The 15,532-nt window shown below is 41.8% G+C and overlaps 1 protein-coding gene across 4 annotated transcripts in view; it reads right to left on the reverse strand.

Moving 5' to 3' along the window:
- LOC137382761 (mediator of RNA polymerase II transcription subunit 13-like) overlaps nucleotides 1-15,532 on the reverse strand; it is a 339,747-nt gene that overhangs the window by 83,239 nt on the left and 240,976 nt on the right. For all 4 annotated transcript variants that reach the window (XM_068055158.1, XM_068055157.1, XM_068055159.1 and 1 more), the window contains 2 exons: nucleotides 9,562-9,663; nucleotides 5,214-5,945 (listed from right to left, as the gene is read on the reverse strand). In XM_068055158.1, coding sequence (XP_067911259.1) covers nucleotides 5,214-5,945; nucleotides 9,562-9,663 — 834 coding nt within the window. The remainder of the gene's footprint in view (nucleotides 1-5,213; nucleotides 5,946-9,561; nucleotides 9,664-15,532) is intronic.

Consider the following 15,532-nt stretch of genomic DNA (forward strand, 5'->3'; position numbering starts at 1 on the left):
AATTTGAATAGAATTAATATGCAAGACAAAATTTTGCATAATAGTGCAAATTTACCATTTCACCTAAATTGTTAATTATTTTGTGATGCCCAATGACTGGTGAATGGAACAATCTTTTCGCAAATTTAGCTAACATAAAACAGAGACATTTTGTCAAAGCTTTTCATCTTGCACTCATCAGAACAATTCGCAAGAATACCAATATAAGGGAAACAACAAATTTATACGATACGAAAAGAGAGCATCTTGTTAGTGGCAAACACCACACGTGTTGCTACTGCATAGTAGCAGTGTGAAACAGTTAGCTTCACCTGTTGCTCAAATTTTTGCGATACATTACCCTTCCAGGCTAATCTGAGGTAGACTGGATACTATTCAGGGCCGAAAATGACGGCCTTAGGCCCGTTCATAAGTTTGCGCGTTATACAGCAAGAGATATGACATGACCAGGGTAGCCATTGTCACACAGGATGCCTATGATTCGCCCTATTTCAGCATCAGGGAAATTTCACATATCTTGTACAAGTTTTAATATGCATTTTGGGAGTTGCAGACTCAGTCCTAAAGTCTGCGATTGAGTGTCTTTTTAAAGACAGCTGTGTTTTGGAATCAAGTCTGCTGCTTTGGGCAATTTTGCATGGCGAGCAAATGGCTCGGGCCCTATTTACGAGGTTGCCAATTAAGCCAATCTTATAGCACGTGGAACTGTAAGAATCCCAAAGCGTGTACTGACCAGTGAAGGTAGGTTTGCGGTAGACCGTGGTAGAGAACTCCCTAGCAGATTTCTGAACCAGTACGTCAAGAAAAGGGAGCTCATTTGACTGCTCCATTTCAAAGCTGTTTCACGTTGCTACTATGCAGTAGCAACACACGCGGCGTTTGCCACCAACAGGATGTTGCCGTTAAGCCAAAAAGACTTTCTGCCTAATCACACAAATGAGTAATGTGATATGTGAATTACAATGCCAGTTTGATGCTAGGTATATGGGCCAGACGTCCCAAAGACTGGCAGATCACATCAAACATGTCCCTTCCGCTGTTCACAATGGGCAAGGTACAAGCCGTACCCAACCAGCCCGTGCTCGCAAAACTCAAAACAGTGTCCAGCATTAGATATTGGACAACATATGCTCAACAATCCTCAGTGCTAAGAATTATGCTGACAACTACTTTAAAATAGTCGGGCACGCAGTGTGGTGCATTTGTGCATACAGGAAGCTACATATAATACACAGGGCCCTGTTCTTTGCAGACAGAAAGAACATGTACACACATTGCGCCTGTTTCAGCTAAACAAAATAAGTGACAACCATTCGCTGGTTCATTCCTCGGGGTAATGCCTTGACGAGAGTCAAGCTGCCTGGTTTAAATGTCAAACCTAGCTTGGCAGTTATGTCATAGAATCATGGTGTTAAACAGCACAGAAACATGCCCTTCGGCCCATCATGTCTGTGTCAGCCATCAAGCACCCAACTATTCTAATCCCATATTCCTGCACTTGGCCTGTAGCCTTGTATGCTATGGCATTTCAAGTGCTCATCTAAATACTTCTTAAATGTTGAGGGTTCCTGCCTCCACCACCTCTTCAGGCAGTGCTTTCCAGATTCCAACCACCCTCTGGGTGAAAAATCTTTTCCTCAAATCCCCCCGAAACCTCCTGCCCCTTAACCTAAATCTATGCCCCCTGGTTTTTGACCCCTCTACTAAGGGAAAAAATGTCTTCCTATCCAACCTACTAATGCCCCTCATAATCTTGTACACCTCAATCAGGTCCCCCCCTCAGCCTTCTCTGCTCCAAGGAAAACAACCCTAGTCTTTTCAGTCTCTCTTCATAGCTGAAATGCTCCAGACCAGGCAACAATCTGATGAATCTCCTCTGCACCCTCTCCAGTGCAATCACAAGCTTCCTTTCGTGTGGTGACCAGAACTGTGCAGTACTATAGCCTAACTAGTGTTTTATACAGCTCCATCATAACCTCCTTGCTCTTATATTCTAGGCCTCGGCTAATAAAGGCAAGTGACACATATGCCTTCCTAACCACCTTATCTACCTGTGCTGCTGCCTTCAGTGATCTAGGGACAAGTACGCCAAGGTACTTCCTAGGGTCCTACCATCCACTGTATATTCCCTTGCCTTGTTAGTCCTCCCAAAATGCATCACCTCACACTTTTCAGGATTAAATTCCATTTGCCACTGCTCTGCCCATTTTACCCACCCATCTATATCCCCCTGTAATCTAAGGCTTTCCTCCTCACTATTTACAACACCATCAATTTTCGTGTCATCTGCGAACTTACTGATCAAACCTCCTATATTCACGTCTAAATCATTAATGTACACTACAAATAGCAAGGGTCCCAGCACCAATCCCTGTGGTACACCACAGGCTTCCAGTCGCAGAAACAACCCTTGACCATCACCCTCTGCCTCCTGCCACTAAGCCAATTTTGGATTTAATTTGCCAAATTACCCTGAATTCCACAGGCTCTTACCTTCTTAACCAATCTCCCATGTGGGACCTTATCAAAAGCCTTACTGAGGTCCATGCAGACTGCATCAACTGCTTTATCCTCACCTACACATATAGTCACCACCTTGAAAAATTCAATCAAGTTAGTTAGACATGATCTCCCCCTGACAAAGCCATGCTGACTATCCCTGATTAATCCCTGCCTCTCCAAGTGGAGATTAATCCTGTCCCTCAGAATTTTTTCCAATATTTTCCCAACCACTGATGTTAGACTCTCCAGCCTGTAATTACCTGGTTTATCCCTACTACCCTTCTTGAATAATGGTATCACATTCGCTGTTCTCCAATCCTCTGGTGCCTCTCCTGTGGCCAGAGAGGATGTGAAAATTTGTGTCAGAGCCCCTACAATCTCCTCCCTTGCCTCACATAACAGCCTGGAATACATCTTATCTGGGCCTGAGGATTTATCCACTTTTAAGCCCACTAAAACAGCTAATATTTCCTCCCTTTCAATACTAATATGTTCAAGTATGTCACAATCCCCCTCCCTGATCTCGACACCTACATCGTCCTTCTCCATAGTGCACACCATTGAAAAGTAATCATCTGAAACTTCACCTATGTCCTCAGGCTCCAAGCAAAGATTGCCACATTGGTCCCTAATGGGCCCTACTCTTTCCCTGGTTATCCTCTTACCCTTAATATACTTATGCAACGCCTACGGATGTTCCTTTATCTTGCCCGCCAGTGTTTTTTCATGTCCCCTCTTCGCTCTCCTAATTACTTTTTTAAGTGCCACCCTACACTTTCTATACTCCTCTCGTGCCTCCGCTGTTTTCAGCGCTTGGGATTTGCCCTAAGCCTCTTTTTTTTTTCCTGATCCAATCCTCTATGTCCCTTGACATCCGGGGTTCCCTGGGCCTGTTAGTCCTACCCTTCACCTTAACGGGTACAAGTTGGCTCTGAACTCTCAATTTCCTCTTTGAATGACTCCCACTGATGTGATGTAGACTTTCCTACAAGTAGCTGCTCACAGTCCACTTTGTCCAGATTCTGTTTACCATATTTGAATCGGCCTTCCCCCCAATTCAGTACCTTTATCCTTTTCCAGAACTACCTTAAATCGTACAGTTATGGCCACTATCCTCGAAATGCTCCCCCACTGACACTTCTACCACTTGACCAGCTTCATTCCCTAGGATTAGGTCCAGTACTGCCCCTTCTCTTGTAGGACTTTCTACATACTGGCTCAAAAAGCTCTCCTGTATGCATTTTAAGAATTCTGCCCTTTTAAGCCTTTTGCACTAAGACTATCCCAGTTAATATTGGACAAGTTGAAATCCCCTATTATTATCCTATTATTTTTACACCTCTCAGAGATTTGCCTACATATCTGCTCGTCTATCTCTTGCTGACTGTTTTGAGGCCTGTAGTACACACCCAGCCAGGTGATTGCCCCTTTTTTGTTTTTAAGTTCTACCCAAATGGCCTCATTTGAGGAACCTTCAAAGATGCCATCCCTCCTTACTGCAGTAATTGACTCCTTGATCAACAGTGCAATGCCACCTCCTCTTTTATCCCCTCCCATCACGCCTGAAGATTCTATGCCCTGCAATATTGAGCTGCCAGTCCTGTCCCTCCCTCAACCATGTCTCTGTGATAGCAATATCATAATCCCATGAGCTAATCAACGCCCTCAATTCATCTGCCTTACTCGTAAGACTTCTTTCATTGAAATAGATGCAATCCAACCTTGCATTTTTCCCTTGTGCCTTACCAGGTCTATATTTGCTCTGCCTTCCAGGCAGACTCACTTTCTGTTCTATTTTACCCCCTGCTGTGCTTCCACTCTATCCCATTCCCCCTGCCAAATTAGTTTAAACCCCCTCCCCCCCCCCCCACCCCCACCCAACAGCACTAGCAAATCTCCCAGCAAGGATGCTTGTCCCATTCCCGTTCAGGTGCAACCCGTCAACTTGTACAGGTCCCACCTTTGCCAGAAACAGATCCAGTGATCCAGGAAACTAAAGCCCTCCCTCCTGCACCATCTCCTCAGCCACGTATTCATCTGCTCTATCCTCCTATTTCTAAACTCACTAGCACGAGGCACTGGGAGTAATCCAGAGACTACAACCTTACAGGTCCTGCTTTTTAATCTGCTACCAAGCTCCCTAAATTCTTGTTGCAGGACCTCATCCCTTTTTCTACCTATGTCGTTGGTAACAATGTGTACCGCGACCTCTAGCTGCTCACCCTCCCCCTTCAGAATGTCCTGCAGCCGCTCCGTGACATCCTTTACCCTAGCACCAGGGAGGCAACATACCATCCTGGAGTCACATTTACGGCCACAGAAACACCTATCTGTACCTGTTAGTCACCATAAACTGGTGCATTACCCATGGCAACACCTCTACCAATCATAGTCCACTTGCCAACCAATCAGCACTCTCTTCTCATTGTATAAATTTGTTGCTTCTCCCACATTGGTATTCTCGCAAATTGTCCTGATGAGCGCAAGACGAAAAGCTTCGACAAAATGTCTGTTTTCTGCAATACTCAAGTTATGTACTACAAAACGACTAATGTAAAACAGTTGTTTTAGGACTGCAGCATATTAAAAGTTTTAAGCTTATGAACTCCTTAATAAAGGTAGATCATGGATTGTTTACATTTTTAAAAATCCAAATCACATTTCAATGCTCCCCCTGAACATGCCAGATTCAGTAAAGATACAAATATTACCGTCTTAGTGCTGAACCATCTGGATTATCTATTTTGTTGTCGCATCTGTCACAGTACAGTTCTGGTGGCCTGAACTCTCCCTCTACATGGGTTGGAGTCTTGTAACACTGCCATGAGATTTTGTCCAATGACTCCAAATTTTGTGCAGTGATACCATTGTACAGAGTTGTCTCGCTGACCTCCGGCACTGGTGGTAGTCTTTGTGATAAAGGCCCAGTCTTATCATCAAGGCTGGGGATTGCCTGAAGTTCTAGACCATTGCTATACAGCAATGGATTAATGGGCACGGGAGCTCCTTCCAAACCTTCTGCCTCTGGACCTCTTGGTTGGGGGCTGAGAGTTGGTGGAAGTGGAGAGATGGGAGAATGTGGAGAATCCATAGGATTCAAATTCAGTGGCTTGCTCTGGTTTCCTGGAGGCCCAGATGCTGGCTTGCCATACTTCCGACTGCTGTGCATTTCTAAGGTGACATCAATACCAACTAATCCAAGCTTCTGTCCTGTGGGATCCTGCTCCATGCAAAGCTCATCTGTTACTGAAGGTCGATGATGAAATGGAGTCATAGGTCGTTTCTGTTGCTTATCTCCTTTCTCCTGCTTCTCATTTATTTTGTGCTTAGAAGAGGCAGATGATGGCAAGGAAGTGGATGGGAGCCCAGTATTAAAGCCAGGCTGGGAGATGGATGGAGGGCGGTTTGTGCCTGTTGTACTTCGTTGTTTTAGAAGCTTTTGCCTGAAAGATAAAAACATTCAGAGGTCATATTCAACAACAATGGAATGCTCAATGCACAGTTTCAAAAGTGACTCAAGCAGCACCATGTCAGACAGAATTGAAGGGACAACACTGGCAGTAGCTTTATAGGAGAAGGTTCAACACCTTTTCCAAGTATTACAGAAAGAGATCGCATGTACAGCACACAGCCTACCCTAACTTGTTCAAATTCCATATAGAAATACTATTAAAAATTTACAAAAAACAGATTTTATTAGCAGTTATGGTCTATATCAAGGTCAGCACTGCAAAGTGACTGAAGCTGAATGAAAATTTTGATTACAATCAACAGCATGAACAACTGCAAAATACTCAAATATTTTACCGGACAGGCAAAATGTTTGTGCCAGTTCTCTCAATGTATTAAGATAGCTACATTACTTAAACTCTACATTCAATAGAAAGTCAGCCCAACTTCCACTGTTGCGCCACCCATGGCTCAGTTGGTAGCACTCTTATCTTTGAGGAAGGAGGCTGTGGGTTCAAGTCCCATTCCAGGACCTGAGCACAAAAAAAAAGGCTGACACTCTAGCATAGTACTGAGGGAATGCTGCACTGTCGGAGGTGCCATCTTTCAGATGAGACATTAAACTGTCTATGCTTTCAGGTGGATGTAAAAGATCCCATGGCATTATTTTGAAGAGCAGCAGGAGAGTTATTCCCAGCGTCCTGGCCAATAATTATCCTGCAATCAACATCACAAAGAGATTTGGTCATTATCATGCTGATGCTTGTGGGAGCTTGCTGTAGGCAAATTGGCTACCTCGTTTCCTACATTAAGAGAGTACATTTCAAACATACTTAATTGGCTGTAAAACTCTTTGGGACATCCTCAGAATCATGAAAGGCACTATATAAATCCAAGTTGTCTTTTCACAAATAAACGTGATTAAGTTTGGACCAAGAGGGGAAATTGCCCAAGGACAAAATTCATGCTACCATAAAGCCACAAGGTAAATCTTCCTGCATTCCAAGCTGTCATTCAGAACCACACTTTCAGTTCTTTGACAAGGAACCTGGAACCTTCAAAATCACAATGGAAGCAGAGCAGCAATTTCAGAAGTAGTTCCAAGCATTAACAGGTCGGAAAGGGAATCAAGGAAAACCATGCAAAGAAATATTTTGGAGATAAATCTATTTTGAGAGTTTGCAGTTCACCTGCAGCAGTTAATTAGCATTCTTTACATGATTAACTATCGCTTACAAACAGAAGCACATGAACATTGCATGAACTAAAAGTGGTGAATGAGTCTGAAGATCTAAAATCCAGAGCAGTTGAAAGGCTAGCAGTGCCAAAGCACTTGTTGTGAGCAACACTGGCTGATCAAAGCATACCACAATTCCTATCTGCACAATGGGAAATTCTCCCGTGTAATTTACTGGCTATTTATACCAAAATAAAAGCTTCATTTGGAAGAAAATTTAAGCTCACAGGAATCTACAAATTTAAACAGCCCCAATATCAATTTAATTTGAAACAGATTAAAATCTCAACAGGAGGTAACTGTCAATTGAAAGCGTTTGCTGTTCTAGGCACCATTTGCATATCTGGTTATCATCAGATGGTCCCCCATCACCAGTCCTGCCAAAGACAGATGGAAAAGCTGAGATAACCACACAATTTCTAATGAAAGGTCAGCGACCTGAAACATTAACTATTTCTCTCTCCACAGGTTGCTGCCTGACCTGCTGTGTATTTCCAGCATTTTCTGTTTTTATCACACAAGCTCTTATCTCAAGATGTAATAGTTATAGTCTTGGGCTAAGGATACAAAGTTTTTATATTTGGTGTGAAGGAACTGCATTTTACAGGATAGCCTTCCAGCAAATAAATCAGGATGTACCCTTAGGCAAAGTTTGGAGTAGCATCACAACGTTGAAAGTCAGAATAGAGTACAGGTTGGTATGTCAACAAGAACAATGACACTGAAAAGCAATTTTTCAAGCTGCAGTGGACCAAAGGCTGAAGTTGAAGCAACCGGAACTGCCAAGTTCAGTTAGGTCTAAATTAACACATAACTGATGCATGGCAAATACAGACCAAAGAAAGTACATCAATGGGCAAGCAAAACTTCCAAAAACTGATCAAGTACTTTGAGAAAGATTTGCAGAACTCTCTTAAGTGGTTAATTACTTCATTATACAAATTAACAGAGGATGGGAATATAATAACTGGAAAAATTATAGATTTTTAGGACACAAAGACAGCATTCACGGCTACCAACAATGGAAGAAAAGCAATGATGTAATTATGTAGCAGACTGAAAATTAGAATGCATTAAAGCAAGTTTCTTAACTGGACAGTGTGCTAAGGCAATTGTCCCTTAACACTGGATGATAATCTCCAAGGCTGTATCTTTACTACAAGCATCACAATAGTCAATTGATTTTAATGTGCGTTTTCCCCCCCAGAAAATGGTCACAGCAGATGGAAATGCTACAACAGTTCCTCCCAAGAGCAGAGCAAAAAAGTTATTATACACTATGCCACCGTTCATAACTTTTACTGTGGTTCCATTACTTTGAAGATTTTTACCTGGTCAGTTCATGATTTTGCCAAAATATTACCTAGATACCATACGAGTTAAGAGCAGAAGTAGACCATTCAGCCCGTTGAGCCTGCTCCACCATTCAATAAGATCATGGCTGATCTGTTTCTGTCTCGAATTCCACACTCCCATCTACCCCTGATAATCTTTGATTCCCTTGCCTAACAAGAATCTATCTACCTCCGCCTTAAAAATATTCAGTGACCCCGCCTCCGCCACCTTCTGAAGCAGAGAATTCCAAAGTCGCACAACCCTCAGAAAAAATTTCTCCTCCTCTCTGTCCCAAAAGGACAACCCCTGATAAAATTGCAGTATTAATAACATCCTTTGATTAGTTCTTCCTGGGTCAAGTCTAGTTGCTTTGGGCAGGCTAAAAATAAATTTCATAAAGGAATAAAAAAAATCCAATGTTCAGAATATCTTTATCTTGATGTACAAATTTTACAATACTTGACAGCTTAAGTTTAAGTGCAATAAATATTTTTGAAACAAGCAGTTCAGCGTTTACCTCTCAAAATAAGTGGTGAATTTGAACCCTACGGTTGCCTGCGACCCAAACTCACTTAGCTTAGTTGATGACTTCCTGTCGTTGTCCCCTGGCAATAGTGAAGTGTTCCTTTCCCAAGGATGTTGGGAATGGAGATTTTTTTTTGGAGTGGGGTGAGGCAGGAAAGAGGTGGGACAAAGAGACAGAAAGGGAAGAGGAAGTCACCTTGACTATCTTTCTTCACTTGACTCATTTTCTGCTGTCATCAATTAATGAGCAGAATTGTTGCAGCAAGAATGGGATGGGAATAGCAGAGAATATCTACGATGCAATCCACCCACTTGGAGGTTTCTATATGATGTTTGGGCTTCTGCAAGGCGGTGGGGGGGGGCAAGGAGAGAAGAATATTGAAAATACAATTACACGCATTTGTTGGAACCTAATGCACTACCAGACGATTACATAGGGAAAAGTCACATCATAGGACGTGCATAAGGAGAACAATGCATATAGTTTGTTTTCTACACAAGAGATATCATACCTTGAACAAGAACAAGTTACTCTTTGGCCAGGCTCTGTAAAATCCCAGGAAGCAGCATTGCTGGCCACCTCTTCCTCAGAATTTTCACTAGTTGAATGTCTTCTTTCATACATGTGCATTAAAAAAAAACAAGTCAGTTGCACATTCATACCTCTTAAAATATTCAACTTCACAATGCAACTCAGCATTGCATGAAGATTAGATTTTGCTGGTTATATTTGAATGTTTCTATTCTATAACTGACGTGCCATTGACATTAACACTTTTTTTTGCTGGCACATGCCTTATAACATATAGAAAAGCAGTAGTTCGGTATTTGTTCATGGCTTTAATGAGCAGAAAATTAAATCTAACTTAAGGATTTTTTTTACATACTCCAATGGAAAAATAGCCAAACTTAGGGTGCTTCTGCTTTTGGGCACCATCAGTGGAACTGTTTCGTCTCTGCAAAGTCAATTTTGTCAAATGAAGGAAAAAATAAGTGGGATATCCTTTAGCTAATTGTTTTAAATGAAAGTGACAGAACTGCCCATAGAATGCATGAGCATGGATCAAACTTTAAAGTCCAGATTGGATGGGTTTATGCTGCTTTCCTCAGAAATGGCAACTGTTCACCTGCTAAAATGTTACAAGAATATAGATTTTGACCTGGACAATATACTTGCAAAATAGGTAGATATTAGATCACATTAGGTTTTAACTAAATGAAACACAGTCCCCTGAAGGTCAGTTGGTAAAGATAAAACGTAATGAACCATTAAAACCAGCAAGGCCGACAGTTAACTGTCTGTTGTGCCAAGTTAGCTTATTTGAACCATGACAACAAACAGCCTAATGTCTGCTTCACGTGTGGGTAAATGAAGTTTTTTTTTGTCTTTACCCAGTAAGGCGGGCAGAAAACTTTGGGTCAAAAGTATGCACATGCTTCCTACCTGCCAGGAACTTCAGGAGGCACCTGAAAGATTGACAACACAAAACCCAACTTCTAGACCTTCAAGCTTAATTGAAGCAGGAAAAGAGAATGTTTCAGGAAATAGTGGCTTTCCAGAACTTTAATATGGTCTTCAGTTAGAAATGATTAATATAGAAACAAAAAAAACTAGCAAAAGGGAAAGCAAGCAAAATAAAGTGAGAAAGGAAGAAAAAAATCAAATCAATTAACTATAAGCAAGGAAAAGATGGATCAAGGAATGAGCTGTTCACTTGGACAAAAAATGGAAAAGTAATATTAAATTTAAACAAGAGAAACATAAAATGCATATATTGCAAAAATCTGAAAAATTAATAGAGGAAGTTGTAGATTTATTAGCACTAAAAACTTAATTGAAAATAAAAACATTGGAATATAATATTTTGAAGAGGGGCAGAATAGGAAAGAAGGATGCATGCAGTGTTGAAGAATGCACACATGTTGTAGAGAACTGATTTAAACAAAAAGGGTTCAGAGTCAGCTTGATTTTTTTTTTTAAAAAGGCTGTACGACATGTGGGAGGAAAAAGAGGAAACTTTTAGACAGATCAGGGAGATGAGTAGAAACACAATTATTGGCCTAGGAGATTTTAATTATCCACTGAAACAGGGAGGTAGTGAATAGAGAAAAAGGAATGGAATTCTTAAACTATGTGCAGGACTCCTTCATCAAGCAGTATGGCCGCATGCTGACAAGAATTATTGCTAGATCCAGTTACTAGTAACAAAATAGATCAGGTATATTAGTTAAATCTGGGAAAGCACTTCAGAAGTGAGCATAATATATGGTCCAAATACAAAAGGAAAAGTTGGTACAAAAACAAGGGCACCAGATTGGAATAAAGCAGATTTTAGAATGATGAGGTGTTATGAGGGCAAGAGAAACTGGCAAACTATACTGTACATACACAGTAGGATTTTATTTTTTAAAAAGTGGAGATTGCCAAGATGCAGAATATGTTATTAAAAAAGGAAACTCCTTCAAATTTCATGATACTGTGCATAAAAGAACTGGAATGCAAGAATGGGGTTGGTGAGGCTTGCAGCTATCATAAAAACGTAAACCATAAAACAAGGAAAGAAATCAAAAAATAGTTGATCAAAGCTAAGAGGGAGTATGAGAAAAATCTCAAAAGTACTAAAAACAATAAGGCATTCTGCAAATATAGCAGTAAAAAGCAAAATTTTCAATGTATTTCTTTTTCAAACAGTATTGGAAGCAGTGTAGAAGGAAGCATAAATTTACAAAGAGATATTGATAGGTTAAGTGAATGGACAAATCTGTGGCAAATGGATTTCAATGTAGGCAAATGTGAAGTCATCCACTTTGACCTAAAGAGGACAGGGTACTTTATAAATGGTGAAACAGTGGAGGTCCAAAGAGACTTAGGGATCTAGGCATATAGATTTAAATGTCAAACAGGTACAGAAAATAATCACAAAGGCTAATGAAATGCTGGCCTTTATATTGAGAGAAATAGAATACAAAGGGCATGTTTCAGCAATACAAAGCCTTGGTTACACCACATTTGGAGTACTATGAGCAGTTCTGGGCACCACACCTTAGGAAGCATATATTGGTCTTGGAGGGCATGCACTTAGATTTAATAGAATGATACCTAGACTCCGAAAGTTAAGCTACGAGAAGTGACTACACAAACTAGGGCCATATTCCCTATAATTTAGAAGGATAAGGGATAATTTGGTAGAAATTTTCAAGATATGAAGGGATACACCAAGGGTAGGTTAGGATTAACTATTTCCATGAGTTGGGGAGTCTAGGACTAAGGGACATAGTCAAAGTATTAGAGCCAGACCTTTCAGGAGTGAAATTAGGAAACACGTCTTCATGGAAAAGGGTGGTAGAGGTTTGGAACACACTTCTGCAAATGATAACTGATGCGAGATCAATTGTTAATTTTAAAACTGAGATTGAGAATTTTTGTTAGCCCAGAAGTATTAAGGGATGTGGGACAAAGGCAGGTATACAGAGTTAGGTCACAGATTCGTCATAATATCCTGTACTCAAATCCTCTCGCAATGAAGGCCAACATACTATTCGCCTTCCTAACTGCTTGCTGCACCTGAATGCTTGCTTTCAGCGACCAGTGTACAAGGACACCCAGGTCTCGTTGCACCTCCCCTTTTCCCAATCTATCACCTTTCAGATAATAAAAGCAAAATACTGCGGATGCTGGAAATCTGAAATAAAAACAAGAAATGCTGGAACCACTCAGCAGGTCTGGCAGCATCTGTGGAAAGAGAAGCAGAGTTAACCGAAACCCGAAACGTTAACTCTGCTTTTCTTTCCACAGATGCTGCGAGACCTGCTGAGTGGTTCCAGCATTTCTTGTTTTTATTACCTTTCAGATAATAATGTTTTTCTGTTTTTACAACCAAAGTGGACAACCTCACATTTATCCACGCTATAGTGCATCTGCCCATTCACCCAACTTGTCCAAATCACACTGAAGCCTCTTTGCATCCTCTTCACAGCTCACTTTCCCCCCCCAGATTTGTGTCGTCTGCAAACTTAGAAATGTTACATTTAGTTCCCTCACCTAAGTCATTAATACATATTGCGAATAGCTGGGGCCCAAGCACTGATCCCTGCAGTACCCCACTAGTCACTGCCTGCCACCCGGAAAAAGATCCGTTTATTCCTACTCTTTATTTCCTGTCTTAACCAATTCTCAATTCATACCAGGATATTACCCCCAATCTCTTGTGCTTTAATTTTGCTCACTAACCTCTTATGTGAGACCATATCAAAAGCTTTCTGAAAATCCAAATACACCACATCCACTGGCTCGCCCTCATCGTTTCTACTAGTTACATCCTCAAAAACTCCAGTAGATTTGTTAAGCATGATTTCCCTTTCGTAAACCCATGCTGACTTTGCCCAATCCCCGTTTATGCTTTCCAGGTGTTCTATCACATCCTTTACAACAGACTCTAGCATTTTCCCCACTACTGATGAGGCTCACTGGTCTGTAGTTCCCTGTTTTTATTTTCTCTCACTCCCCTTTTTAAATAGTGGGGTTACATTTGCCACCCTCCAGTGGATAAGTCACCTGGTCTCAATGGCTTGCATCCCAGGTTGCTAAAGGAAGTGGGAGTGGAGACAGCGGAAGGGCTTGCCATAAACCTCCCTAGATTTGGGCGGCACAGTGGCGCAGTGGTTAGCACCGCAGCCTCACAGCTCCAACGACCCGGGTTCAATTCTGGGTACTGCCTGTGTGGAGTTTGCAAGTTCTCCCTGTGTCTGCGTGGGTTTTCGCCGGGTGCTCCGGTTTCCTCCCGCTGCCAAAGACTTGCAGGTTGATAAGTAAATTGGCCATTATAAATTGCCCCTAGTATAGGTAGGTGATAGGGGAATATAGGGACAGGTGGGGATGTGGTAGGAATGTGGGATTAGTGTAGGATTAGTATAAATGGGTGGTTGATGGTTGGCACAGACTCGGTGGGCCGAAGGGCCTGTTTCAGTGCTGTATCTCTAAATAAAAATAAAAAAATAAAAATAAATAAAATATGGGGAGGGGGGAGGTGCGAGAGGATTGGAGAGTAGAAGTGTGATACCATTATTCAAGAAAGGGTGTAAGGACATTCCTGGTAATTACAGGATAGTCAGTTTAACATCAGTGGGGAGTAAGGTTTTGGAAACAATAATCAGGGGAAAACAATCAACAAACACTTGGAGAGGTTGGATTTAATTAAGGAAAGCCAGCACAGATTTGTAAAAGGTAGATGGTGCTTGATGAATCTAACTGAATTTTTTGATGAAACAACACAGAAGGTTGGTGAAGGGAAAACAATGGGTGTTGTCTATATGGATTTCAAGAAAGCATTTGAAAAAGTACTGCATAAAAGGCCAAACAACAAAATTGAGGCTCATGGAATAGGAGGGTCAGTGTCAGCTTGGATTTAAAAAAACTGGCTTAATGACGAAAAACAGCCAATCACGGTAAATGGTTATTTTTCAGACTGGAGTATGACAGACAGTGGGACTCCCCAAGATTCAGAGCTTGGACGACTGCTCTATTTGATATGCCTTGGAAACTGGAATACAGAATAAAGTTTCAAAATTTGCCGTGGCACCAAACTTGAGCTGTGACAGTGAGGCTGATACCAATCGACTACAACAGGAGACTGTCACACCCCTTACATTAACTACCTTGAATTTGGCTAGTGGTCAGGGACAGGAAGGTGTGACTAGAAGTGAGGCAGGTAGCAGGATCCAGGAGGTAGTGTTGCAGGAGCCTCAGCCCTTGTCCTTGTCCAACAGGTTCGAGATTCCTGCTCCCTGTGTGGAGAAGAGCAGGGACTGTAGGGAGGATGAGCAAACTGACCATAGCACCGTGGTACAGAGAGCCATTCAAGTGGGGGGAGAAAAGAGAAATGTAGTCGTAATCAGGGATAGTATTTTTAGGGGCATAGACACTGTGACCAGGATAGAGAGTCCTGAAGGCTGTGTTGTCGACCTAGTACCAGGGTTCAGGATATCTCACCTGGGCTGCAGAGGAACTTGGGAGTGGGAGGGGAAAGATCCAGTTGTCATGGTCCACGTAGGTACCAACGATATAGGTAGAATAAGAATAGAGATTCTGCAGAGAGAATATGAGCAACTGCAGGCTAAAATAAAAAGTAGAACCAAAAAGGTAATACTCTCCGGATTACGACCTGAGCCATGAGCAAATTGGCACAGGGTCAATAAGATTAAAGAGGTAAATGTGTGGCTCAAAGATTGGTGTGGGAAAAATGGGTTCGAATTTGTGGGACATTGGCACCAGTACTGGGGAAGGAGGGAGCTGTTCCGATGGGACGGGTTCCACCTGAATCATGCTTGGACCAGAGTCCTGGAGAATTGCATAACAAAGGCTGCAAATAGGGCTTTAAACTAAATGGTGTTTGTTTGTGGGTGGGTGGGGGGTTCAGTTGCTGGAAAATTAGTAAGTCAAAGTTAAAGGAGAAGGTAGGACTGCAGGTTAGTGATGAGGCTGAT

Source organism: Heterodontus francisci, chromosome 23 (genome assembly GCF_036365525.1).
Source record: "Heterodontus francisci isolate sHetFra1 chromosome 23, sHetFra1.hap1, whole genome shotgun sequence".
NCBI classification, from domain to species: domain Eukaryota; kingdom Metazoa; phylum Chordata; class Chondrichthyes; order Heterodontiformes; family Heterodontidae; genus Heterodontus; species Heterodontus francisci.